Below are 26,632 nucleotides of genomic sequence, written 5' to 3'. Positions count from 1 at the left end.
AATTCAGCAAACTAGAGCGCCCCAAAGAATCCCATCCCTTCTCAGCATACCTGTATTACAGAGGATTTGCGCTCCATTATCAAATTTTGAACTTTGTCAAAGAGACTATGTTTTCCCTCTTTGTCTGAAAGTACCTACACGGCATCCTCTTGGCCTGCAAAGCCTCCATCCAATACATGGTCCCTCACCGAAATATTTGCAGACTTGAGATAGTCTTAGAGACGACGGGGGTGGGGGGAGGGGCGGCAGGGAGAGAGTGAGGAACGCAGTGAGGCCTGGCCCCGACACCCTGCACCCAGCACCCGGGGCCACACCCCCAGATCTCTCTCTGGTGATCATCCCACCTCGAGGATGTCGATGACCACACTCTCCTCCGCCTGCCGGGAGCTGCGCACGTCCTCCAGCACCAGAGAGTAGCGCACGCCGCGCGGGTCCGACTGGTACAGGTTGTAGGTGTCCATCTGGTACCACTCCTGCACCGCCACGAACACCTGGTTCTCGTCCGTGCTGATGATCTGCAGATCCTGGGAACACGTGGTGGGGGGGAAGGGTCAGAGGTGAGCAGGAGGTGGGCGTGGGAGTGTGAGCCCTGAGGGGATGGGGCAGGGCTCAGGCCTGGGGGTGCTGCTCACGGCTCTCCCAGAGTCCCACTAACCCAGATTTTCATCCTGCTTCTGCCCTCGGCTTGGTGACCTGGGACAAGTCCCTATATCCCCTTGGGCCTCAGTTCTCCCACCACCAACACGGAGGTGATGCCCTGGCCTCCATACTGGGTTGTGGGAGGGACGGCCCAGGCACACAGTGGGGCACATGGAGGCCCCCTCCTCCCAGCCCTGTGTAGGCAATCTGTCCATCTGTCCCTGTTGTGTGGAGGACTTCTTCCTCCATGCACCTCCAGTGTCACCTCTGGGGACACAGGGGTTGAGTCTCCCCTACAGGCCCATCCTGAGGATCGGGTGAGTCTTCTTTTGGTTCATGCACTCACCATGCATTCATTAGGCACCTACTGTGTGCCAGGCACTGTACCAGGCGCTAGGCCTCAGCAGGGAGCCACAGGCGGGCTCTGCCCTCGGGAATGTCCCCTGGGGGATGGCAGGTTTGGATTAAGCCACCCGGCAGTCATCTTGAGGCTCCATTCCGAATTTTACAATTCAGAAACAGACAAAACCCAATCACATAAAAGGGAAGAAAAAGGAACCCCGGACCATCCTTGCTCCATTTATCTTTTCTCTCCCAGCCAGTGCACAGCGCTGGGTGGGAGCCCTGGGAACAGGCCCACTTCAGAGCCACAACAGGCTTGTACTCTCCAGCACTACTTCCCGTCTGTCACTCCAAAACCTTCACTGCCCTGCTGGCAATACAGACGCTGAAAACGCAAGGGTGAGGCCGGGCATCACCAGCCAGCACCTGCAGAGGAGAGGCGGACCCCTCCATCCCCGCCCAGGGCAGGGCTGCCGCACTTTCGGGGAATGCTTCTCCCTATGTCTTCCCAGCTGGTATTAGGCGGGAACAGATGGGTAAGCTTCTTTGTCTAATAGCACACTGAGTCTCTATTCTGTCCAGGGGGTGAGGCCTCCAGCGGATGAAGGTCTGGCTGCCTGGGTGGGACACAGCAGTGATGCCTGCCCTGCCCGCCCTCCCTGCCCCACCCCTGTGCTGTAGGGGCTTTGCAGAAAAGGGACGTGTAGGGGCTTTGCAGAAAAGGGACGTGTTGCTCTGAAGCACTGACCATGCACCTCCCAACCAGGGAGGCCCCTGCAAGCACGAGCTGGGGCCCTTTGTCTACAGACTGAATTCTAACACGCAGCAATGACTGGAACCAAGAAGCTTGTCACCAGGGAAGATTGTCGAGGTCAGGGACACAGGGCTTGGCAGTTCCCATCCACAGTATGAGAGAAGAGGGTCATGGGGGAGTCCCAGGGATGCATGTGGAGCCTGGCACGAATCAAGCTTATCACTGCTCTGCTCTCCCAACCCCCGTCCCGTTCCTGTGCTCCCGGCCACAGGCCAAACTGCACTGTGTCCATCGGGGTTTGGTCATCCTGCTGCCTCAACAGGAGCAGGTGGGCCCGGGCTCAGGCAGTGCCTGCATCCGTCAGACACCACGCACCCAACATTTACCGCTATGGCATGAAATCCAACCTTGTCTCCTGTGCACCTGGGCAAGTACACGGGAGAGATGCTTACTAGAATCTGGGAAGCAATGAAAAATGTATGATGTGGCTAAAAGCTGCCAGCAAACCCATCCCTAGATGGGACCTGATACTAACATTCAAAAATGTTTACTTTGGGGCCTTTTCCCGAGTGTGAGTGATACGTGTTTTTCATGTACAGCCTGCAGCATCCCGCTGTCTCTCATTACATGGGGAGCACGCTCCTCTGTCATGAGAGTTATGCATAAACACCATTTTTAATGAGTACGTGCTATTCCATTTTGTGGATGTACCATGTCTCTGAACGATTTCCCCGCTGGCGAGCCATCAGCATCTCCAACATTACATGCAGAACAGTCATGAATGTTCCTACACGTTGGTCTCTGCCTCTCTGATCACGTCCTGAATGTAAATTTTAAGAGATATTGCTGCATTGGAGAATATGAGCATTTTTAAAGCTCCTCTTACAAAGTAAATGACTGTCCTGAGAGTTTATTCATTCTTTGCCCTCCAGCATGGCTAACGGGTGCTCATTCCACTTCATGCATGCCAATATTGAGAACGGCCTCTTAAGAATCTTTGCTGATTACAGAATATGGTAATAGATAATAGAGAAGAGATAAATAATGTGCAGTGCTGGCTTACATTTTAATTTATGTCTCTGTCTCTAAAAAGAAGAGTTAGAAGCCAGAAACGTTTGTTGGTTCCGTTTTTTTAAACAAAGGACATAGGTAAGAGTCTGATGTCTGTACATGTATTTGTAGATATGTGTATGTGTATGTGTGTGTGTGTGTGTATAGCCTGGGGAGATACTTGGAATACCAAGTTGTCAATATTTGTCACTGGGGAGAATTAGGTTTGGTTGCTAGTAACAGAAACTGGAGGGGGAAAATAGTGATTCAAACAAGATAGCGCCTTCCTCCTACATGTAAAAGAAGTCCAGAGGTGGACAGGTGGATACGGAAGCTGGACAAAGTCACCAGGAACAGAGGCTCCTTCTGGTTGCATGGCAGCTCCACTTCTGAACGTGTGGGCCAGATGTTGGAGACATAGCCGCTTGTCGTTGCAGGGGGAGCTGGGAAATGTGGTCTTGTACTGGTAAGCAATGTACCAGCTAAAAATGGGGGATTTGTTAAAGCAAAGACACAGGGAAGAATGAATATTGAGAAGTCTCTAGGAGTTTTACAGCCATTATCTTGAGGAAGGAGGAGGTAGGACTGTTATGGAAATAAGAAATGGGGAAGCAAGCCAGTAAAAACAGTATATACACCCGTACTGTTCCACTAGCTGTAGGGAATACATTTTAAAGAAGTGATTTTGGAAAGCGTAAAAAGCACTTGTAATAAGCATGATTAGGGAAATTTCCCTGTAGACTTTTACATAAAGTGCACAGAACAGTTTAATGAACCAGCATTTTCATCACATTCTGTGAGCACCTTGCATATATAGCAACTCCCCGCCTTCCGGCTCTGAGGTTTCCAATGAGAAATCTGCTGGTTACCTCATTGAGGATCCTCATACCTGATGAGCTGCTTCTCTCTTGCTGTTTTCAAGATTTTTATTTTGTATTTTTTACTTTTTAATCATTATTTTTTATTAAGTATAGTTGACATACAGTGTTACGTTAGTTTCAACATATTGATTCAACAATTCTATACATTATGCAGTGCTTACCAGGATAGGTGTAGTCAACACCTGTCACCATAAAATATTATTGCAATATTGTTGACTATATTCCCTCTGCTGTACTTTTTTTCATCTCTGTGACTTATTTGTTTATTTTTTTATTATTTTTTATTGGATTTTTTTTTATCTTTTTTTTTTTTTTTATGATTTATTTTTTTTTATTTTTTTTTTACTGTTTATTTTTTTTTTATTTTTTTTTATTTTTTTTTTATTTTTTATTGGTGTTCAATTTACTAACATAATGCATCTGGGTGTGGAACTCATTATGTTCCACTACTTGGAGTTCATCAAGCATTTTTAAACATTTATATTCATGTATTTCATTAATTTGGAAGAGTTTGGGCCATTGCTGCCTTTAAAAAAAATAAGGTTTTATTTATTACATTTGAGAGATAGAGAAATTGAGGAAGGGCAGAGGGAAAGGGGGTGAGAAACCCAAGCAGACTCTGCACTGAGCTTGGAGCCCAACACAGGGCTCAATCCCATGATTCATGAGATCATGACCTGAGCCATAATCAAGAGTTGAATACTTAACCAACTGAGCCCCCAGGAACTCCCATTGCTTCTTTACATAACCTCCCTGCCCCCATCTCACGCCTCTCCTTTTGGGATGCCCACAATGCATATGTTGATATACTTGCTGGTGTCCCACCAGCCCCTCAGATGCTCACTTCTCTTCAATCCTTTTTCTCTTTCTGTCCCGCAGACTCCATAACATCAATGGTCTCACCTTCAAGTTCTCAGAGTCTTTCCTCTGTCTGCTCAAACCTGCTTTCCAACCCTCCTAGCAAATTTTGCATTTCAATGATTGGTTGTTTTCGCTACAGAATTTATTTTTGATTCCTTTTAACATTTTCAACCTATTTCTTGGTTGTGTCTATTTTGTTCATTTGTACATTGTTTCCTTGACTTGCTTCATGGTTTCCTTTAGCTCTCTGAGCATCTTCAGGACAGTTGTAGTAAAGTCTTTGTCTGGTAGGGTTGCCATCTCGTCTTCTCAGGGTCAGTTTCTATTGCTTTTTCTCCTTTGATCGAATTTTATATATATATATATATATATATATATATATATATATATATATATATATGTATTTATGCCTTGTAATTTGTTGTTGTTACTGAAAGCTGGATATTGGAATCTAATAATGTGGTAACTCTGGAAATCAGGTTCTCTCTTTTCCTAAGGGTTTGTTGTTTTTTGTTTCTGTATCAGGGATCAGTCTGAGGTAGAAACTTAAGTGAACCTGAGATCTCCCCTGGGCATGCTCGGCGACTTTTCTAAATTTCAACATATGTGTGGTTGCTTTTGAATGTCATAGTCTCTAAATGTCCAGCTCCCAAAAGGGGAGAAGAGGGAATATAAATGGAAGTCAGGGGGTGGAAACAGGCTCTGACCTTTAAATCCCTTGGAAGCTGCTTCGGCTGGTACTGGTTGCAGCAACGGCTGCGCACCAGGATGCCTATACCTCCATGATCAGAAGCAGCAATCAACCCCCAGTGCAGACCCCCAGTATTCGGAGAATATCCATGTGCATGCTTCTCCAGGCACATGAGCATAGTGGCCTGCCGCAAGGCTGGGGTGGGGAGTGGGCTGCTGCTATCATGGGAAGAGCTGAAATTGTGGAAATTGACCTTGATTTACTGTCCAAATGTTCCCCTGGATGCTGCAAGCCTCTGAATAGACACCCGAGTTCTAAAACAGTTGCACTGGACAGATTCTGTAGGAGCCACTGTTGTCTAAGTGAGAAGATGGGGAGCTGATGCTTCCTGCCCCACCACCTCCCCTGCCGCCCCTTCCTCTTTCATTCTTTTTTTTTTTTTTTAAGATCGATTGATTGATTTGAGAGAGAGAGCACATGGACACGGGGGGGGGGGGGAGGCTGAGGGAGAGAGAATCCCCCAAGCTGACTCCCGGCTGAGTGGGGACCCCAGTGCAGGGCCCAATCCCATGACATGTGAGACCATGACCTGAGTCGATGCCAAGAGTGAGATGCTCAACCGACTGAGCCACCCAGGTACCTCTTCTCCTTCATTTTTATGCTTTGTGGGTTATATTTTATTTTATAAAAGGTATTACAAATAAAGGACTATTTCACTTTAAAGTAAATTTGCATTTATTTTAAGCTTATGAATGTTATCTGGATTTTTTTCCCTTTAATCTGTTTATAGCCTTTGCTGATTTTTTCTTGTTAAAAAAGGTGGTATTTAAAAAAAATCATTACAAGTAAATAACTCAAACAAAGCATGCTGGCAAAGATAATAAAAACCTGTTTACCTTTTCTAGTTTCTACAGACAGGTGAATTAAAACAGAAGAATGGTACCAATCATGCCTTTTGAAGTAGAAGGAATGCCAAAAGAACTGATGCAACACAAAATCTGTCAGGGCTCTGTTGACACTGATGGGAACAGAAGGCTAGTTGAGGACAAAGCAAAGGGTGACACTCTGCTAATGACCCCCCCACCCCCAAGTGGGATGTGTGTGACATTCCTCAGGCACTCTTGGCTGCCCTAAGGCTAAGGAAAGAAAAAAACACAGAGTTAACTTATAGAGATCACAATCCTGCAAGACATGAGTCCCCTTCAGTTTACAAATGCCCTAGCAATTTATAAGAAAAAGCCATTTTTATCGATAACCTAGCTTCCAGAAGGAAATGTAGATACAATGAAATGTCCTTATAACCTGCAGCCCAGTGACAGATACTTGAAGTGAGCAGTGATGTGGGAAACAAAGGTAGAAGAGAAATTATTAAATTTCCTTACTACCTACAACCCACTGACAAGTCCTGGAAACGGGGCGAGTGACATTCCTCCAGGAGCTCAGCTGCCTCGATGTTGATACTGAGGGCAAAAGGAATCCTAGCCCACCTGCAGGATCCTGTCAGTCTACTGGAACATATAAAATTCCTTTAGAAGCTTCCTTCATCTCTACCTCCCAAGATCCATGTTGGGAATCATCCCCCAAGCGTATGACCCACCGACATGCATCTGAAGGGTCTCAGGACTAGGGTTTTATTAGATGGTAATAAACGACCTTCTCCCAACAATAGCCAATCCCCTCCAGGTCCTGGAAACCCCCGCTTCCAAATTCCTTAGACACTTCCACTCTCTCTGACCCCCTCCCAACTTGAAAGTCTATCATGGATCACCCCTCATGACCCCAGGGCAGCTCTTTATGCCCATGGGTGCCATCCCCGTGCTTTAATAAAATAATCTTTTTTGCACCAAAGACTTCTCAAGAATTCTTTTTTGGTCATGGGCTCCGAACCTCACCTCACCAAACCTCACCTATATTCCAAAATTACATCAACACCGGTCTGTCCCAACTTTGCCAGGGGTGCGGTGGGACCCTCTTAGAGGGCAAGCAAGCTACATAAATATTTAAATTCTTTGTTTAGATGTCCTTCTTAAGATTTTACCTTGAGGAAATAAAACAAATACCTGCAGGCACAGTGTGTAAGCACTGCTGCCCTGTTGGCAAGCCTGACAAATGGAAACAACCCAAGTGCCCAAACAATAGACTCTGGCTTAAACCAGGTGAAGTCTCCTCAACAGAAAGTTCTACAGTCCCTTTCAGTGGATCTCGCGCATCATTCTGGAAAAATCCTCACGATACAACATCAGGCTGTAGACTGAGTGCCCACAATGATTCAGTGACATAAAAGTCACCTGGGCATGTGACCAAGGAGGGCAAGAACCCGACAGGATCTTGCAGATGAGGGATGGGGTAACGGGAGGGGGGAGGGAGGCTCCTCTCTGGTGTAATTTCTATTGTTTTCCCGATGTGATTTCGTTTAAAGAAAAAAATAAAAGACAGAGGTGGATTGAGGAGAGAAAATAGGCAAGAGTCACAAACTCACCAAAGAACGACAAAATCTGACCAGGAAACTCAATTAGCCGGTTCTACAGGCTGCTGGTGGGAGACCCTGCGGCCTGGCCTCTCCCCTGGATTTGGTGAAGAGGAAGCAGACCTGCTGTTCTGCTGCACAAAGCACTCAGCAAGATGATAATGGTCTGGGGTCAGGGGGGGTGGGGGGGACAGGGAATGTTCCCAAGAGCAACCCAGCTGCCTGTCTATCATCCCCGGCTGCCTGTCACTGGCTCGGCCCCAAGTGAGCATACTTAGTGCCAATGCAAAGTCACAATCCCTTGAAACTGGATGACACGGGGACTTGTATGTTTCTCTTTCCTGCCACCCACTTATGATGTGCAGGCTGTGCCTTCTATCAAAGCCTCAAGATTCTTTTTGATGACCCCCTTTCCCCACAGAGATGGGGATGAAGGAAGCTGGCAGGTGATGCTACCGTCAAGGCTCTGCAGTGGGGCACCTGCAGGGGTGCCTCCCACAGACCCCATGGGTGACTTTGAGGAACACACATTGCCACCTCATCACTGCAGACAATGATGCTGAGGCCCAGGGAGCTGCAGCCAGTGCTCAAGACCTCAGAGGTCACGACTTGTGGCCATCAGCTCCTTAGAACTCCTTCAGAAGTGGCCTGGCTGCTGGTCCAGGCAAGGGGCAGCAGCTGCCCACAGTTGGGCCCCATGTCACGGGGGAGCAAGGAAGGCCTGGGCGTCCACCTCACTCCTCCTGGCCCGCTGTCCCCCTCCCCTGCTCCGGGACATCGGGTGCTTCTGAAGCTGCAGCCCCCGGGGAGTAGAAAGGAAAGGCCCCAGAGGCTGAAAGGCTCCTCACCCTCAGGGACGTGAATGCCACTTGCCCTATGTGAAACCATTAGCTTTTCATTTCCTGGCTTATCCAAGCCTGGAGTGAATCTCTGCAACTTGCTCATTTCCTTTCTTTTCCTTCCCATTTTATCCCCTTTCTCTTCTTTTTTTAAGAAGAAGTTTTAAAGTTTTCTTTTAAAAAAATACCCTTAAGTACTCTCCTGTGCCTGGCTCTGGAGAGGTGTCCCGGTGGCCAGCACAGCCTAGCACAGGTGCAGGTGTGGAGGAGTTTACAACAGGGCACTGCACCCCCCTGCACCTGGGCTTGCAGGGCCCAGAGCAACGATCTCCTCTCCCCACTCCCAGCCACTGCTTTACAACCAGGCTCCCTCCCACCCCAGGGCCTTTGCACAAGCCCATCCCTCCACCTGCACAGCTTTCCCACAACCTCAAGACTTTAGGACTTCAGAGAAAATGTCCCCCCAGGGACAGCCCCCCTCAGGGACGACTCCCCTACCCCATCACCCTCGGTCTCTGCCTCTCCTTCCCTCATGGGGTAACGCACAACCTGAGATCATTTCATATATTTGTCTACTTGGTTTTCTGTTCATTCCCTCTCTGAAAGCCCCACACGGGCAGGAGCTGGGGTATCTGGTTCACAGCCATAGCATCAGGCCCTAGCATGCTTCCTAGCTTATATTCGATGCTCAGTAAACGTATGTAGGAGGAGGGGCTGGTCCCATCCGTGCCTGGGCTCTGTGAAGGGGCCACATCCAAGGTTCTCCGGAGGGAGAGGGGGCATGAGGCTGCCCTCAGACCAGCTTTGGGCCTATACTAGCTGTGTGACCTCAGACAGGTGACTCAGCCTCTCTGAATGTCCATCACCTCCCTTGTGACACGGAAACAACATCGGCAGGGAGGGCACTGTGAGGCTTGGTCCTGAGGCAGGGCTGGGGGCAGGGTCTGCGCAGCCCCCATGCCCCCCTTCTTTGCCTGCCCAGGAAAGGGAAGGAAGTAGCATTAATGCAGCACCTACTATGCATCTGTGGCCGTACTAGGCAGTTGGAACGTAGGGGTGAATGAAACAGAAACGGCCCCACACCTGCCAACTCCAAATGAAAGCAGGAGAGGGACTCGGGGTTTGCTAGCACCCTGTGTGTCAGGAAAGCAGAGGACGGGGTGCAGAGGGAAACCAAGGCCTGGACCGGCTGGGAGAGACCCGAGTAAGGGCCATTTCTCTGAGACGTCACAGGTGCCCGGGTTTGGGGAAGGGGCAGGCCAGGCGGAGGGAAGAGCATGGCCGAGGCCCTCTGATGGGATGGAGCTGGGCGCACTGAGGATGGGGCAGACCGTGGGAGAGGACGGTGGTTGCAGGAAGCACAGCCATCCCTGATCTTGTCCATCCTGACCTGGGGACCACTGAGTGCCTGTCAGGAGCCCTGCGACCCATGGGTCCGCGTGGGTCGGGACCTGGCTACAGAGCCAGGTGGGATGGCGAAGTCACTCTTACCTTTGGCAGTGCGTACTTCGGCAGCTTCATCAGAACAAATTCACTGCGGCGATAAGAGATGTAATATTTGGTCTGGTTTGTTGAGGTGGCCTAGCAGGAGGGGGAAGAAACACATTTTTAAGAAGCTAGTTTCCAGTCAAGCCGCGTGGTCATTGTGTTTCGGCTGCTGAGAGTGGCCTTTCACTCTGCTTGTACCTGCTCTGCCTGAAATGGACAGACTCCTACTCACCCTTCAAAACCCCACACCAGACGCCCCTCCTCTGGGAAGCCTTCTGCGTCTCTCTGTTAGAACTAACCTTACCCCGTGCTCTCTCACCACCTGTTCCCCTACTACATCCATGTTCCAGTACAAGGCAGAGGAAGTTTCTCCCCCAGGGAGAGTCCTTGGTTGAGCCACTGAGGGGAGGAAGCTCGAGCCACAAAAGATGACCATCAAACCATGAGGTGGGACGAAACAGGAGGCAACACATGCTGAGACTGCCCACGTGGCGGCACCGTCCGGAGCACCGCTCAGCTCGTCCGGTCTCCTGACAACAGCTCCACAAACCGCCATCACTTCCATTTTAAAGATGAGAATACCGAGGCCCCGGAGATGAGTACGTCGTCTCCCGCGGGCGGTCACAGAAGAGCCAGGAAAAGAGAGGCTCTCTCTTGGAGGGGCGCGGGCAAGAGGGTGGGGCGAGAGGGCGAGGGGGCGGCCAATGGGACAGGACAGGGCAGTGGCGTGGGGTGGGGGGTGATGGGCGACCTCTATGTCTCACCACGTGTGAGCCTGTGTTCTGCGCGCCTGTGGACACGGCACCCCACATGTGTGCACTCGCTATGTGCAAGCACGTGGAGGTGAATTCTATGCAGGAGTGCGTGAGCATGAGTCCTGTGGTGTGTACACGCGTGTGCGCACGGCAATGCAGCATAGGCCATCACGCATCCCCGCCTGGGCTCAGACTCCAGCTCCACCCCCATGAGCCAGCTGGCCTGGGCACCGGCTTCTGAGCCTCAGTCTCCCCGCCCCATGAAATGGGAGGAGCAGAAGCCAAGAGATGGGGCCGCTGTGGGGATTCGCACCCGGAAGCTGGTAGGGCAGCACGTGGCCCCTCCACATCCACCCACCACAGCAGGCCCGTCGTGCGCAAAGCATCGTGATGACGAGGCTGACCAGCTTTCTCCAGACAACTCCGCCCCAAGGGCAGGGGCTGTGAGGTCTGTGCTGGTCTGGCCCCTGCGGCTCCCTGAGCTGGCAGTGTCGGGGTGGGGGACGCACGGGGGTCCTGGGGGCTCAGAGAGGGCGCCCGGGGTGGGAGAGGCCAGGCCGACTTCCTGGAGGAGGTGGCATCCTGCTTCCTCAGAAGGAAGCGCCACGCAGCCCAGAGAGAGAGACCCGCTGCGCAGGTCGGGGAGGACGCCGGAGAGACGGCGGCGAGAAGCGGGTGCCCCTCCTCACAGCCCCGTCTGCCAGCCGCTGAGCTCCCGGACACGGCTGCTCTGGGGCGCCCTGGGCGGATGCCCAGCCTGCAAACGTGACACCCTGCATCCCCCACAGGCCACGGCACGAGGGGCCCGTGGTTCAGGCCCGAGGCAGGGGGCCAGCAGGGGCGCCGCCTTCCCCGAGATGCGAATGTGGCGTTTGCGCTGGAAGCGGATGGCCAGAGCACAGCAACATCCTCGCGGGGCGGGGCGGGGGCGGTGGGGGGTGCGGGTGCGGGTGCGGGTGCGGGTGGGGTCTGCCCGCGCGGCCCCCACCCCCTCGGAACCGCCACGCTGGCGCCTGGGCCGGGCTGCGGCTGAGCCTCCGACCCGGAGGAGCAGGTGGAGACGGCTGAGCCGCTGCGCGTCCTCCCGGGAGGGCAGGTCCTCGCCAGACCAGCAGGCCTGTCCCCGGCGCCATCCGTCCAGGTCCCCAGGCGGCCAGGGCTTGTCGTGCCCATGTCACGGGTCGGCACATAGAGGCTCAGTCGGTGGTGCCATTAGGCTCGGAGCCCTGCTTGGGTCTCTGTCCCCTGAGGCCCAGACCCTTCTTTCTGGTCCCACACCGGCCCACAGCGCAGCTCCAGGGAAGGGACCGGCACCGTGAACCACTTGGCACCCTGTGGGGGTCCCAGGAAGGACTCTGGGCTCATCGCACACGGTGTTGGTGGCGAGGAGTGGCGGGAGAGGCCGGTGCACTGGGCGGGGATCCTCCGAAGACCAGGAAGGAGGGCAGGTGGAGGCAGGACTACTTCCCAGCGATTACAATGGGCTCCCTGCAGGGAACCCCCCACCAAGGTAAGAGTCTGCAGGGGAGCAGCCCCCAGGGAATCTCCCAGTTGGGGGTTAGGAACAGCTATTCTGGGCAGTTGAGAAACACGGGGACCATGGCCCCTCAGGACAGGATCCGATGGAGACCCACGGCCCCTGGCCGCAGGAGCAGGTGCATCCCTAGTCCCAAGGTCAGAGCAGCCCACTGTGATGGTGAGGACGGAGCTGAGAGCGCCACAGTCCCATCTGAGCACAGACAGAGCAAACCCCGGATGACCAGGTGCCCCGTCCTCGCGGCCATGAGCAAGGGCCGTGTCCTACCCCACCTCGCCCGTGGCCCCGGTGAGCCTGGCTCCTTCCACATCGGATGGACCAGATGCCCAATCAGCCAGCCCCGTGTCCTTGCACGCTCCCCCCATTTCTTCCCGCTCCCCCAACAACCAGGCCTGTGACCCAGCTGCCCCCCAGCTCCGGGGGTGCACATCCTCCCTCTGGGTACAGACGCAGAGCCCACCCGCTGACTGCGGAGTCTGGTGTCGACAGTAAAGGATGACATGGCGTGGCCCGGCTGTGACCCAGGAAGACGCAGGGCTGGCTGAGCTCTGAGGAGGCAGCCAGTGGGCCTGACGTAGAATGGAATCAGGGAAGGCTTCCTGAAGCAGGTGGTGTGTGACTAAGTCTTGGAAGGAGAACGGGAGTTCAGCAGGTGGAGAAAGAGACGTGGGACTGGAGTGTGTGATCACGCAGAGGAGATGGGAAGCCGAGGGATGTCACAGAGGCCGAGGAGAACAGGGGCAAGATCCTCCTGCCTGGCCTGCTCTAATGGGGGGCTGTGATGCCCCCGCCTCCTGCCAGTTTTGCAGGAGGGCCTGGCACATTTCGCGGGTGGACAGGGCAGCTGGGGTAATGAAACATCCCTGAGACCAGGCAAAGAAGAGGCCGCGAGTTGTGGGGAGCCTTCCGTAGGCATTTTTGGACTTGTCTCATGGAGTCCCAGAGGGCAGGACAGGAGCCACCAGATAGGAGTAGAGGAAACACTCTGTCTCGGTGCCAGAATGGACTCTAAAAATTTGAGCCATCCAGGAGCGGGATAGGCTGTTTTGCAAGGAGTGAGCTCCTCATCAGTGGAAGTAATCAAGAAAGTGGTATGACCAGCTGTTAACTGGAGTTTCTGAATGGTCAGAGCACATGGTCAGAGCACATGTCTTTTAAGGGTGGTCCCAACTGTGACCTGAGTACCTGTGTGTAGAGGCAGCCAGGTCCTGGCCGCCAGGCTGTGCCCAGCTGGTGCCTGGCCACCAAGGGCAATGACCAAAGAAAGCCCCTATCAGTTCCAAAGTCAGTGAAGCCAAGGCGAGCAAAGTGGGTTTGGGCTTGGGGGCCCCGAGCTGTGGGAGGTCCCCAAGGGGCAGAAGGGAGGAGGAGCAGGTGGTTTTGGGGGGGGCCTCTGTGGGTTCTCTGCAGCCACTACCACTGTGGTGGGTGGGTGGGGGGGTATGAATGAAGTAGCCCCTGGAAGTAAAAGAGCCGTTTTATTGGCTCCTGTCTCCGTGCTTCCACCTTCCCCAGCGCGGTGTGCACCCCGCGTCGCCGACTGCCCATTGCCAAGAGGCCCAGAAGCGTCCTTACCTTGAAGAAGATGTAATCGTCCTGCACCGTCAGAGAACCGTGGTCGATGGGGCCCGGGAACGGAGCTGTCAGCGTCTTCTCCGAGCAGTTGTGGATCTGGCAGGTGACATAGCGGAACCCTGCAGGGGACAGGAAAGTGCCACCCGCTCGGACCCAGGCCGCAGGAAGAGCCAGACTCAGCCTCGGACGCCGCGACACGCTGGCCCGCTCCGGGCCCCGCCGGACACTGCTGCAGCGGGCTTGTCTGCGGGTCTGAGTCCCAACGGGGGCCTGCACCTGCCGCCCAGCGGTGGCGGCTATGAGCCAGGTGCGCTGCTGAATCCTCAGGACGGTCCCACCGTGGTCCCATCCCCTGGATGGTGAAACCAAGACTGAGGGGAGGGCAGGTAATGCGTCTAGGGCGGGTCTCGCCAAGAAAGTTTGCGGGAACACAGCCGTGCCTGCCCCCGGGGGCGTGGACGGCCCAGCTCTCCTACTAGACCCGCAGAGTCCGCCGCGGCAGAGACCCCAGGGCCGCCACGCTGCAAGTATTCAGCAGTGGCTCTTGACGGGGACTGTGCGCGGACCCTGGGCCAAAGTCACGCAGGTGAGGTCGGGACGTGGGTGGGACATCCCACACCAGCCAAGGGGCCGGCGCCCACAGAACGTACAGCACGGGGCCACGGTGGGCACCCACAGCGTCCCTCATGGCAGGGGACCCCTCCTGCCCCTGGAGTCTCCCCTACCTAAACAGGGGTGGGGCGGGGTGGGAGCCAAGAGCCCTTTCTTCCCCCAACTTTAGGCAAAGGCTTTGCCTAAATATTCAGTCAGGCACAATCGAAAGCACACTTTGCAGCCGGCGGCTGTTTTTATTTACCACAGTTTGGGGGAAAGTTTCCAGGGAAGTTGTGCACGGCGGGGGCGGGGGTGGCGAGCCTACACGTCGTAAGGCAGCTCTGCCTCCCAGCTTGTGGGGCAGCAGCGGGGTTTAACCACGGGCCCACGTCAGCCCACAAGGGCACTCCCAGTCACCGGGGACTTCTGGGCATGTCCTGCCACCAGCCTGGGTGGCTGGAGGGTGTGGGGAGTGCCCAGCGTGCGAGAAGACCCACGCCCTAACACGGCGGCAGGTCAACCCCCACCTGGGGTGCTCTGCCCCAAAGCCCTATGACGCGCACCTCCAAGGGTGGTGAGGTGCCCCTGCCCACCTGCCCCGGGACCCCGTCCTCCTCCCCGCTGAGCGGCCGGCGCACCGGGAAAGACTCGCCCAGGCCCCGTGCAGAGTCAACAGTCTGCTCGCGCCTGTTCACGGGCTCACCCACCACCCACCCACCCACTCACTCATTCACACACTCACTCATTCATTTACTCACTCATTCATTCACTCATTTACCCACTAACTCAATCACCTACTAACTCATTCATTCATTCACTCACCCACTCATTCACTCACTCATTCACTAATTCATTCATTTACTCACTAACTCATTCACTTATTCACTCACTCAATCATTCACTCACTTGTTCACTCACTCGCTCATTCATCTACTTGCTCACTCCCTCAGTCATTCACTTGCTTGCTCACTCGCTCGCTCGCTCAGTCACTCACAGTGGCCTGCACCTGCTCAGGGCAGCTGGCATTTGGTCCTGTGCTGACTCAATAGGCAGCTGTCTTGGGGACACAGAGGTGAATCAATCAGACCCCATCCTCTCCCCACAGAGCTCCAGGCCCAGGGTGGTGTGCGGAGCTGTGATGGCAGCCCAGGCACCAGGAAGGCAGCTGGCAGGGAAGGTGATCCAAGGAAACAAGAAACCCAAGATGGAGAAATGGGGGTGAGTGTCCCAGAAAGGGGAAGAGAGCTGCCAAGGTGACCTTGGGGAGCGCCTGCATAGTTCAGGCTGGCTGCGGTAGGTGGGGTGAGGGGGTCACAACTGGGGGAGAACCAGAGGGTCCAGATGTCGTGCCAGAGCTTGGCTGGACTGGATTCTAATGGGGCTCCCAGGCTGGGGTGGGGCTGCCAGGTGTTGGGAAGCAGGGGAACACATGTGGTCTTCAGTGGAGGGGACACCACTCAGGGGGCATGTCAGTTCTGGAGGGTCTTCATGTGCTCTGCTGCTGTTGGGCTGAGGGCTCCTCCTCCCCCCAGGGAGGGCAGGTCATGGGGAATCATCGCTCCATGAAAATGGGTCTCCTTGTCCAGGATGCCAGCCTGTCCTTCCTCCTCACTGAAGATGGGCATACCCCGACACAACCTCCCCCGTTGTTGCTGCCTTGAGCTCTGTGGAGGTGTCAGTCCCTGTATCACCCTCAGCGAGGCCTCAGGGATGCTTTTGGATTTGTGGGTGGAGCATAGCAGGAGCTGGGGTCTATAATGGCCTATGACCCTGTGAGTGCGAGCAAGCCCAGAACCCCTCTGAACTTTGTTCTGGTGAAACAGAAGTGACCATAACACCTGCCCCCCACCTCCCCACAGGACAGCAGATCCTGGAAAGAGCTGAGGGCTTAGAAAAGGTTAAGAGGCCCATCAGCAGCTTCCACCCTCCACCACCAAGCGCTCGCCCATGAATTCCCCGCACTGAGCAGCACATGTGCGTTGACCCATTTCACAGATGAGGACATGGAGGAGCAGGGAGGAGAGGTGACATTCCCAGGGTCACACAGCTGGCACTTGGCAGGCTGGGAGCCGATGCCAGTGCTTCTGGTCTCAGCTGGGACTCTCCGTGGCTGGGCTCTGACACTGCCTTCCACATAGTACGTCCTATCCAAGGAGCTCTACTGCTTGTCACTTGTCAACTCCCACCGTTTGTTAAATGTGAACCTACAGAGGTCTCCACTCTAAGAGAAGCCCAGCAGGAGGAGGCTCAATGGTCCCAGCCCCTGTAGGGGAATGTGGTCAGAGCAGTGACAGCACCAGGGCGGCACCAGTTCTGCTGTTCCCGTTCCTGGCTGCATGCGGGTCCCATGGATTGTACTACAGGGTTGGCATCTGTACTGTCCCCAACCAGGCAAAGGGCGGGACTATGTCTTGTTCACCTGTGTCCCCAGCAGGTTAGCACTGGGCCTGATCCACAGGGAACTCAACAAGTATGTGTTGAATAACAGTCATCTGGGCTCTGATGTTCTAGAACACCCATGGTTTTCGAATATGCCATAGTCCTAGGGCCGGTCAGTGCTCCTCCCTCAGGAGCACAGAGGATTTTTCTTAGAGCATGGAAGGTCCCTGGGTGCATTCTGGCATGAAGCCAGCTGTGCTAGGGTGGCCAGGCCCCCGCCCATTGAAGGGGCAGCCGTCAGAGGCCCCCACCTGGCCTCAGCACTCAGCAGCACCAGAGGTGGGGGGCATAGTGCACAGGAAACACTCAATGCTCAGGGGCCAGAACAAATCACCCTCTTAATGGACTTTTCCACGGAGCGGAGCTCCTGGATTTCAATTTATCCCCAGCTGGAAAACAAGCACATTTAAAGTTACGCCACATCATCACATAGCGGCCCTGCTCAGCCAAGAAACTGCCCTAGGGTGCACCAGGCTGGGCCCTGAGCTGGGGTAAAGACACAGGGGGACACCTGGTGCACGCACCCCTCCCGGCTTACCTCCTCTGACATCCTGGGCTTCCATGTGGACCAAATCAGGGTCAGCATCCACCCCAGATACAGACCTGGAAGAGAGTGCGTGGGGGTTGGTGCTGGGAACCGAGTCCCCAGGCCCCTGTCCCAGAGCCCGCATCAGGCCCCGAGCCCTGGGTAGCCACTCCTGCTCCGTGGGTCTGAGGGCTCAGTCCTCCCCACCTGCTCCTGGGGAGGTATCCAGAACTTCTTTTTTATAAGACTCTTTATTTTTTTAAAAGGTTTATTTATTTATTCATGAGAGACAGAGAGATAGACAGAGACACAGGCAGAGGGAGAAGCAGGCTCCATGCAGGGAGCCCGATGTGGGATTCAGTCCCAGGACCCCGGGGATCATGCCCTGGGCCAAAGGCAGATACTCAACCGCTGAGCCACCCAGGCGTCCCTATGAAACTCTTTATAGAAGACTCTGCTTTACTGAAGACCTTCACATTCCTGGCATCTTTATTGTTGCTATTGTTTTGGGGATGATCAAAATACCCGGACAAGGTTAGGCCAGGTTTGGGAATATCACCCTAATCTTTTTTTTTTTTTTTAAAGATTTTATTTATTCATGAGAGATATACAGAGGCAGAGACACAGCCAGAGGGAGAAGCAGGTTCCATGCAGGAAGCCTGATGTGGGACTCGATCCTGGGACCCTGGGACCCTGGGACCATGCCCTGAGCCAAAGGTAGACACTCAACCACTGAGCCGCCCTAATCTTGTATATTAGAAAACCAAGGCTCAGAGGAGCAAAATGACCCCTTACCCCTGCCTAGGGGTGTGCAGCTGGAAGTGCAGAGCAGGGATTCACACCAGGCTCCCTCTCTTTCACCCTCGCTGCTCCCTGCCGTGACACCCTGCCACCCACCACAGCGCCGGCCCCTGCCGTGCTCTTGTGATCCTGGGGCTCAGGCAGCGCCCAGGAGGCCACAGTGCCTGTGGCTGCCCGTGGGATCTTCCATGAGACCAGAGAAGAGCAGACGAAGGTGCATCGTAGGGTCACAGCTTTGGGGGTGGGCAGCGTCCTCCAGGGGAGGCAGGGATGGGGCCACCCACGCACCCACCCAGTGAGGGCCTGGTGCCCAGGAGGTCAAGTGCACACTCTCCAGCTGAGAGGAACCTTAGAGGTGACGTGGTCCAGGGCTCGCCAGGTTGTACCATTGTGTATGCTACTGGACGGTCATTGACCTCCCATGAAAACCTTCTGCCTGCTTCAGCCCTCACCTAAGCGAGAACGGAGCTGGTGGCCTGGGTCTGGCGAGCTCACTGCATCTGTTAGAACAGACATTCGAGCCAACACGAGTATTAAAAATCCAGCCACCAAAATGACCTCTCTCCTGGACACTGGCCTTTGCCGAAGAGCAAAGTGAGAGTCGGCACACGGAGTCAGTTCCCGTGGTCACTCAGCCCAGAGGCTGCCTTCCCTGGGTCCCCTCCGGGCCACCGAGCTTCCCTTAGTACAGAGAGCGAGTGCCCTAAGCAGAGGGTCTCTGGCGGTCCCTCCCCCAGCGCGGGAAGGCCCCTGGGAACTGCCTCCTTTCTGCTCCCCACCTGCTAGCCTGTGGGGGAGGGAAGCGAGGGGGGCTGGCGCCGGGGCCCCTGTCTGTTCCTCATCCTCCAGGGGCCTCTGTCTTCCAAAAGTGGGTCTGAGTGCCACGTGCCCCGCAGAGGCCCTGCACGAGCAGGTGGGCGGCCCTGCAGTCCGCAAACCGCAGATCCCGCACCAGCCGCTCTGGCCCCAAGTAGAGTCTATCTCCAGGTGAGGCTTGCCCCGGGCTTTGGGAACAGAGCACTTGTGCTCCAGGATCGACGTGAGGCCCGCGGCCTGACATCTTCCGCTCCATTCTGCATAAGGCCGCCCCAGTCCCTTTACCAGGGGCCCTGCCGACGGGTCCTCAGCTGCCCAATGGGATTTTAGTGGGACCACCGGCCACCTGCAGAGTACGTAGTGACACCCGCTCACCCTCTCGCTCCCTCCTTCACTCCCTCCCTCATTCATTTCCTCCTTAATTCATTAATTCATTCACTCACTCCCTCACTCGCTCATTTCCTCCCTCATTCATTCATTCACTCACTCCCTCCCTCCTTTACTCCCTCCCTCATTCGTTAATTCTCTCCCTCACTCATTCATTAATTCATTGACTCCATCCCCCTCTCATTCATTCATTCATTAATTCCCTCACTCACTCATTCACTCCCTCATCCATTCATTTACTCACTCACCGGCTCACCCACTCACTCCTGCACAGACTCACTCACTCAGTCTGCACCTGCCCCTTCCACTCAGTGAGCAGCGCCCCCAGTCCCTCTCACTCTTTGGCTCTCCCATTAAGCACCCCACAACTGAGCCCCAGCAGCCCACACCAGGCCCTGGACCAGGCAGGGGCCCAGTGGGTTGGGGTCCCTTCCCAGGCCCCCTTGGTCATGGGTTTTGAGGACCATGCAAGGCTGAATGCCCAGCACCGCAGATACAGCCCAGTTCCCTGCAGAAAAGGACAAGTGTTGACCTCTGTGCCCTCCTGTGTGTTGGGGTCCCCAAAGATGGCATTTGGGGAAGGGCCTTGACCCACTGCTTAGAAGCAGCAGACATGTGAGATGACCCCTGGGCAGGCAGATCTCTGAAGAGTGCAGTGTTTTGGGGACACAGGGAGTCAGCTTTCATGCCTGCTGGATGCCACTTAAGCACTAACGCAAAGGGCCCTGATACACCCTCAGAGACTCTGCACTAGGCCTGTGGTGCGATGACTGTCTCCTGTTCCCTCCCTCCACTGCAGAGGTCCTGCCATTTGTCCCACAGCTGGGCAGGCACTGAGCTAATGGAAGAGGAAGGCTGAGGCTTTGCGAGTCAGCTTGGGCCAGAGCGGTGAAGGAGACACAGACGTGGCTGGAGAAATGCAGGCGACCAGACTGCCCAGCACAGAGGCGAATGGCATGGCCCCAGCCACAGGCAGAGGCAGCCCACCCCCCTGGGCTGCTGCTTACAGACAGCACAACCTAGGACACGTGCCCAGCCTCCCTGAGCCTCAGATTCCCCCTCTGTAACATGAGGGGGAGATGACCAGGGTCTGTGGTTCTGACTTGATAAAGATGATATATTCAGACCCCTCGTCTGGTACCTGGTGGATGGTCAGTGTCCACAGTGTGGCAGCTCCCAGGGGTCTGTTATGGTTTGGTTGCAGGGCTGCTGAGAGACCACAGGGAGGGTAGTGGACCTCCCCACCCCGGGGGCTGCCCTTCCTCAGCCCCACAAGGCCATGCTAATGAGCTTGCTTGCTGTTTAGCCCTCCAAAGCTTTAAGGGGTCAGAGCCTCAGAACGCGGAACGTGGGCTTTGGCCAATTCCTGTTGTCGGTTCAAGGACAAAGAATGCCCTAGAAATGCTGTCAAAACAGCCTTATTCGCTGCTTATAAGAGAGGGGGCCCCATCACTGCCTGTCACCACATTCCGGGAGAAGTTCCTGGGCCCCAGGGGCCAAGTGTCTGGACTGATTATCTCTTGCGCATAACAGCTCAGAGCAATTGGAGAAACTTGGGAGAGAAATCACTTGATCTGTCCGAGCTAACCACATGTTTGAATTAGTGCCAATTTACCTTTCAGTATCTGCAGGCGGGCTTGTCTCTTGCCCCCAGAGATCTGAGCACCCGGCCTGGCCTGGGACCCGATGTGCGGGGGCGCTTGGCCATTCTGCCAATTTCTCAGGCCCTTGGGGTCCGGAAATCCCACCTCCTTGCCCCTCCCCACCTCCTGGGAGCCCTGGGGGAGCAACAGTTGACATCAGTGACAAGGCTCGTGATCGAGGCACCCCTTGGGATTCCAGGGAAGGAAGCAGGCCCTTCCAGGGCAGCCACATCAGTGGACGGCACCCAGGCCACCCGGCCAGTGCTCCAGAGTTAGCGATGCGGGCCTCCCTGCAACCTTGCAGCTGTAAGCCGTGACCCTAGCTCCCTCCATGGTCACTGTTAGGGAGACAGGACTGTGGCCCAACAAAGAGCCTGGTCCAATATCTGTTGTACAAACGAGGTAAGAAAGGGAAAGGATAGGAGTGTATGCACGTGCGTGTATGTGCTCGTGTGCAAGAAAGAGCAATTTGGTGGGAAGAACACATGTGCACACGACTCCAGGGGTGGTTTAGGCAGAAGAATGGCCCATGGCCATGGCTGGTGGGCAGCAGAGGTGGGTCTTGAACCAGCACCCTCAGCTGCCACCCCTCCACCCTCTGTATACCCCACCAGCAGGCACTTACCCCCCCAACCCCGGCCTCACCCATTTAGCCCGCTGATGCTTCTCCAGCACCAGCTTCCTCACTGGGGCAATGAGATTAGGACACTGCTCACACTGATCACTGAGACCCTCCCAAGAGATAACATGAGCGTGGGAGGGGAGCCCAGGCACTGGATGGGGCAGGAGAGGGGGGCCGATGCAGGCAGGGGTGGAGGAAGCCATGGAGCAGGGGGAGCTGCATGGGAGAAGGGCAGCTCATCAGGGGCTGAGTCGGGTCCTGGGGCAGGAATGGGGAGGGAGGGGCAGTGGGGAGGGGAGGAAGGTGGTGGGCTTACTGTGTGCTGGGCACTGTGACAGCTAGATGGACTTGGCACCTGTCCCACAGTGAGGAAGTGGAAGCTCAGAGAGGGCCCAGCACCTGTGTCAGGTGCACAGCTGGTTCATGAGTGCACACCTGACCCGAGGACCAGCAAGCCCCACTCACAACCATCTCCTACAGGTCCCAGCAGAGCAGAAAGAGCACTCAGGAGGTCCCCGTGGGATGGGGAGGTACGCGGCAGGGGTCAGAGGAGGAGAAGGCGGGGAGCCCTGAGCTAAGGGCTGCAGGGAGCAAAGGGGAGCACCGGAGGGGGGTGGGCTCTCACCAGAACATGTGGTCTTTGGTCACTCGCTCCTGCAGAAGCGTCCACTTCTTCCCCAGGTCAGATGACACGTAGAGCTTGAGGACAGAGAGAAGAGAGACAAAAGTCTGGTCATGCTGTGAGGATGAGCCTCTTCTGAGCCAGGGGTGATCTCCCCTGGATGATGAATGCCCTGGGAGAGGTCAGGCTGGTGCAGGCCTGGCTGAGGACCTGCTGGTGGCAGCCTCGGCATTCACCTAGGGGTACAGACCGACCTCTGAGAGGTCCAGAAAGAGCCATCCTCGGCCCCAGGTCAGCTGATAGGAACCCAGGGACAGTGGCCAGGCAGGCCCCCAAGAGGAGGTGCCCCTGAACACCGCTGTCCAGGAGGGACTTGACAACATGCTGCCGGGGCGGGAGGCTGAGAGGCTGGGTGTTTGTTGGGAAGAAGGGAGCAGAGTCTGCCAAGGGCAGGCAGTGTGAAGGAGCATCCATGCAGGAACAGCAGAGTCCTCTGTGTCTGGGGTCTGCGGCCACTCAGTAGCTCAGGGCCTATGCTCACGAGGGTGCTCCACTTGGGCTTCACGCTCTGTGGCCACCACCTTGAACTTCCCAGTAAATGTATCTTTGAGTTTTCTAAGTGAAGCCCCGTGAAACAATGAGTTTGGGAGGGAGGGCTCGGAGTCGGGGCCCCTGCAAGGTCCTGCCTCCTTCCACCTCCTGGAACAGACTCTGGGGGGCCTGGACTGGACTGGGGAAGGTCAGTGTCAGCCCCCCGCCGTGTACCGAGCCCCAAAGCAGGGCCGTGGAGCCTGGGAGGGTCTGCACTCTGCGCCAGGGTCCCAGGCACAGCGAAGTGTGATGTTAAACGGCGCATGAGAAGCACCGTGACGGCCTGACCCCACCTCCCGCTGGCGCCCATGGTGGGGGTGGCAGAAAGGCACAGCAGAGGGGCCACAGCCAGTGGTACCGTGATACTGTGGCATGGTGACAGGTGGTAGCTACATTTGCAGAGAGCACAGCAAACAGAGCCTTGTTACTAATGTAACATTGTGTGTCACTCTACTTCAATAAAAAGCCCATCATGACAGCTTGAGAGTGAACTGCAGAAGGAACGTTTGCCCTGATTTTCAAAGGTTCCTCACATCATACTGGGCCCTGCAGAACACACATCTGCTCCACCTGAGCCTGCAGGCTGCCGCTGCCAGGATGAGGCACTTGTGGGGTGGGTGTGGGGTCCTGGAAAGCAGGAGCCCTGCCTGCCCCTTCCCCCCGCCTCCCGCCACCAGCTCTGCCCTGCTTCAGCTGCAGTCCTGGGTGAGAATAAACGGGCACCCCCCACCCTGACTGGGATGTGGGCAGTTCTATAATCAAGGTCCCAAGGCATCTTTCATTGGTGACTTTGCAAAGTTTTGCCAGCCTCCCCTGTCAGAGGGTGGGGTTTATGGGAACACCGAGGCCTCCACTCCATTCTCGAGAGCAGGGTGGGCGTGAGGATCTTAAGGGATCTGCGTACCCATGAAGCGTGACGCACGTGGAAATCCTGCATGGCTCACTCAGAGCACAGAGACCAAAGCGCTGGGTCGCAGAGGCGGGCGGGGCATGTCACGGTCACTCCCCAGCAGAGAGGCCAGCTGTGCTCCAGAGGCAGAGACCTGGTTTCCCTGAGCCCTGCATCGCATTTGCTGTGCCTGCCTCAGTTTCCCCATCTATAAGATGGTGCCTGCCGCTATAACATTTTGCAGGGGTGAGTCTGACTTGAGAGACAGTGGGGCCCAGTAGCCCTGGCTCCCAACAGACACCACAGTACACAGTTATGTGACCCCCCCACACACAAAGCTTCCTAAATCTCAGTTCGACACTTTCCTGAAATCTGGGATCCCCGCCTTCCTGGAATGTGCGGGCTCAACCCAGGTACCACTGCGGAAAGGTTACCCTAATTACATGCTCACAGCATCCTGTCAGCATCACGTAGGGACAACATCAACCCCCACCCGCTGCTGCTGAGGGCTGGCCGCATGGGCACGTGCCCTCTCGGGCCATCTCGTGACATCTCTGTGAATCGAATGCTTTTATCAATCTGTTTTACAGATGCAGAATGGCAGCTAAGAGCAGTTGAGTGATTTGCCCGGGTTGTTCACTGGCAGAGGCTGGATGTGAATTCTCTGTGATTTGAAAGCGCCCGCCTTTACTCCCCTGCACTCGAGATGTGTCTAGAATAAATCAGGCAAGCAGAGCAATTTCATGGCCAGACCTCAACAGGAAGGAAGGCTGATGCCAGCCACTGGACCTCAGTGTCCCCATCTGTGAAATGGGCCTAACAACCACGGCAACAGTCACCGAGACTAGAGCCCACATCTGCACACCCTGTGTCACGTGCTTCTCATCTGACCCAGCCTGTCCTCCTCAGGGCCCCAAGTTAGGATTAGCAAGTGAGGTCACGGTGTTGTTATTGCTGCTGTTCATGAGGGAAGGGTTTGTGGAACCTCAGAAGGGAAACTGGGGCTCCTCGAGTATAAGCTGTGTGCGATCCTGGCCTTCACTGCGGGCAGATGGACCACCATCCTGGAAGCCTGCCCCAGCCCTGCCTAGTGCCTGTCACCCACCAGCTCCCAAGGCCAGGACCCTGGCCCTGCCCTCACCACCCCACTGCTACACCCTAGAAGTCACCATGCTCCAAATGTGCTAATATCCTCCACCTAACCCATGGCTGCTGGACCCTGCCTCCACTCCATCCTGCGGCCCCGCTGAGCCACCTGCATCTCTGTGGCTTCCTGCAGCACCTCCTCTGGACCTCCTGCCTGCAGCCCCCCACCCTCCCACCCAGCCCTTGCTCCAGGAGACAGCCACTAGGATCTTTCTGGGACATGCACCTGACCACGTCTCTCTTGTATGTCAGAACTTCCACGGGATGCCATGGCCTTGGGATAAAGCCACTTGCCTTATATGGGCACTCAGGGCCCCTGGGCTGCCTGGCCTCCCTTCTGCTGCTGTCTCTGCCCATACATCCCACACCCCTGTCACATGCAGCTCTGGGCTCATGTGTGACTGTGCTGCTAATGTGTCTCAGGGGGTCCTCTGAGCATCTGCACCTGCTGTCCGATCTGGCTGGAATGCCCTTCCTTATCACATCCAGTGTACAAGACTCAGTGTAAAGTCACCTCTTGGTCAGGGTTTGGCCAAGGTCAATGCCCAGAGGCCCTGGTACTGCAGAGCTGGGCTCAGAACCCAGTCCATTGGGTCGAGAAGCCTGTGTCAGGTCTCAGGGCCCAGGTCCTGGAGAGAACTGACCTGCAGTGCCTTCCCTTTGCTCCCACTCTGGCCCAGGGGAGGGGTGTCCCAGGCACACCCCCTTGTGCTGTCACCCACCTGCACCAGAGGCCCTGGCCCTTCCACTCCTCATCTCCAGGAACCTCCTGCGCCCCTCAGCCCCCTTCCACCTCCACCTGGGGCCTCCTCCTTGCCACCTGGCTTCTGGTAGATGCCCTACCTCTGAGGCCACAGGTTCAAGTCCCACATTCTAGATTGTTCCACTGCCCCTGGCTGACCCCCTTCATGGCTCCTTCTTCCCCACAGCTGCAGAATGTAGACCCAGTGGGTCCCACCTCAGTGAGTTCTCCTTGCCAATATTTTGTCCCAACCTCAGCGATCTGTGAGAGGACACCCCACCCTGGGACGGCTGTCCCTGCCCGAGACGCTGCTGCAGCCTCTGGAGACAGTCGTGTTGCATGGCTGTGACTCCATACTCTGTGAGCCGGTGAGAACAGGGAGCATTGTCTCTGTTCTTAACAAACGTGGGAGTTTCCTTTGCTAAGCCACCCTCCTCTCTGTCAGCAGCACAGAGAAAATACCTGAGACGGGACCTTTTGCTCCACAAGGAGGCTGAGCGCTTATGAGCGTCGGGGCCACCAGGGCCACCAGAATGAGCACCACAGACAGGGCCCAAGCAGCAGAGCCTCATTCTCTCCCGGTCCTGGAGCCTGGGAGTCTGAGACCAAGGTGTGAGTAGGATCAGTTCCCTCAGAGGCCCATCTTTCTGCTGTGTAGACAACTGTGTACTCCCTGTGTCTTCACCTGGTTCTCTGTGCATATCTGTGTTCCGATCTTTTTTTTTTTTTAAAGATTTTATTTCTTTATTCATGAGAGACACAGAGAGAGAGGCAGAGACACAGGCAGAGGGAGAAGCAGGCTCCCTGTGGGGAGCCTGATGCGGACTTGATCCCAGGACTCCAGGATCACGCCCTGAGCTGAAAGAAGATGCTCCACCACTGAGCCACCCAGGTGCCCCCCAATCTCCTCTTCTTGTAAGGACACCTGTCCTATT

The 26,632-nt window shown here is 55.4% G+C and overlaps 1 protein-coding gene and 1 long non-coding RNA gene across 7 annotated transcripts in view; one reads left to right on the top strand and one right to left on the bottom strand.

The window, feature by feature from the left end:
* Positions 1-26,632, bottom strand: part of SORCS2 (sortilin related VPS10 domain containing receptor 2) — a 459,489-nt gene that overhangs the window by 48,797 nt on the left and 384,060 nt on the right. The window contains exons 5-9 of the mRNA XM_077875105.1: positions 22,333-22,406; positions 17,451-17,515; positions 13,880-13,998; positions 10,016-10,105; positions 345-524 (exon numbers count right to left, since the gene is read on the bottom strand). Of these exons, the coding sequence (XP_077731231.1) occupies positions 345-524; positions 10,016-10,105; positions 13,880-13,998; positions 17,451-17,515; positions 22,333-22,406 (528 nt within the window). The remainder of the gene's footprint in view (positions 1-344; positions 525-10,015; positions 10,106-13,879; positions 13,999-17,450; positions 17,516-22,332; positions 22,407-26,632) is intronic.
* Positions 9,448-20,560, top strand: LOC144299662 (uncharacterized). Of its 6 annotated transcripts, XR_013366320.1 has the most exons (8): positions 9,448-9,728; positions 10,363-10,611; positions 12,056-12,277; positions 13,820-14,186; positions 15,579-15,691; positions 16,333-18,155; positions 18,341-18,453; positions 18,685-20,560. It is a non-coding gene; the product is annotated as an uncharacterized LOC144299662 (long non-coding RNA). The 6 variants fall into 6 exon arrangements; XR_013366311.1 differs by having other exon boundaries at positions 18,341-20,560; XR_013366319.1 differs by having other exon boundaries at positions 16,333-18,453.

The sequence above is a fragment of the Canis aureus genome, chromosome 2 (assembly GCF_053574225.1).
Source record: "Canis aureus isolate CA01 chromosome 2, VMU_Caureus_v.1.0, whole genome shotgun sequence".
Lineage (NCBI taxonomy): Eukaryota > Metazoa > Chordata > Mammalia > Carnivora > Canidae > Canis > Canis aureus.
Note: the sequence above shows the minus strand (reverse complement) of the source record. Positions and strands in the feature narration are given on the sequence as shown.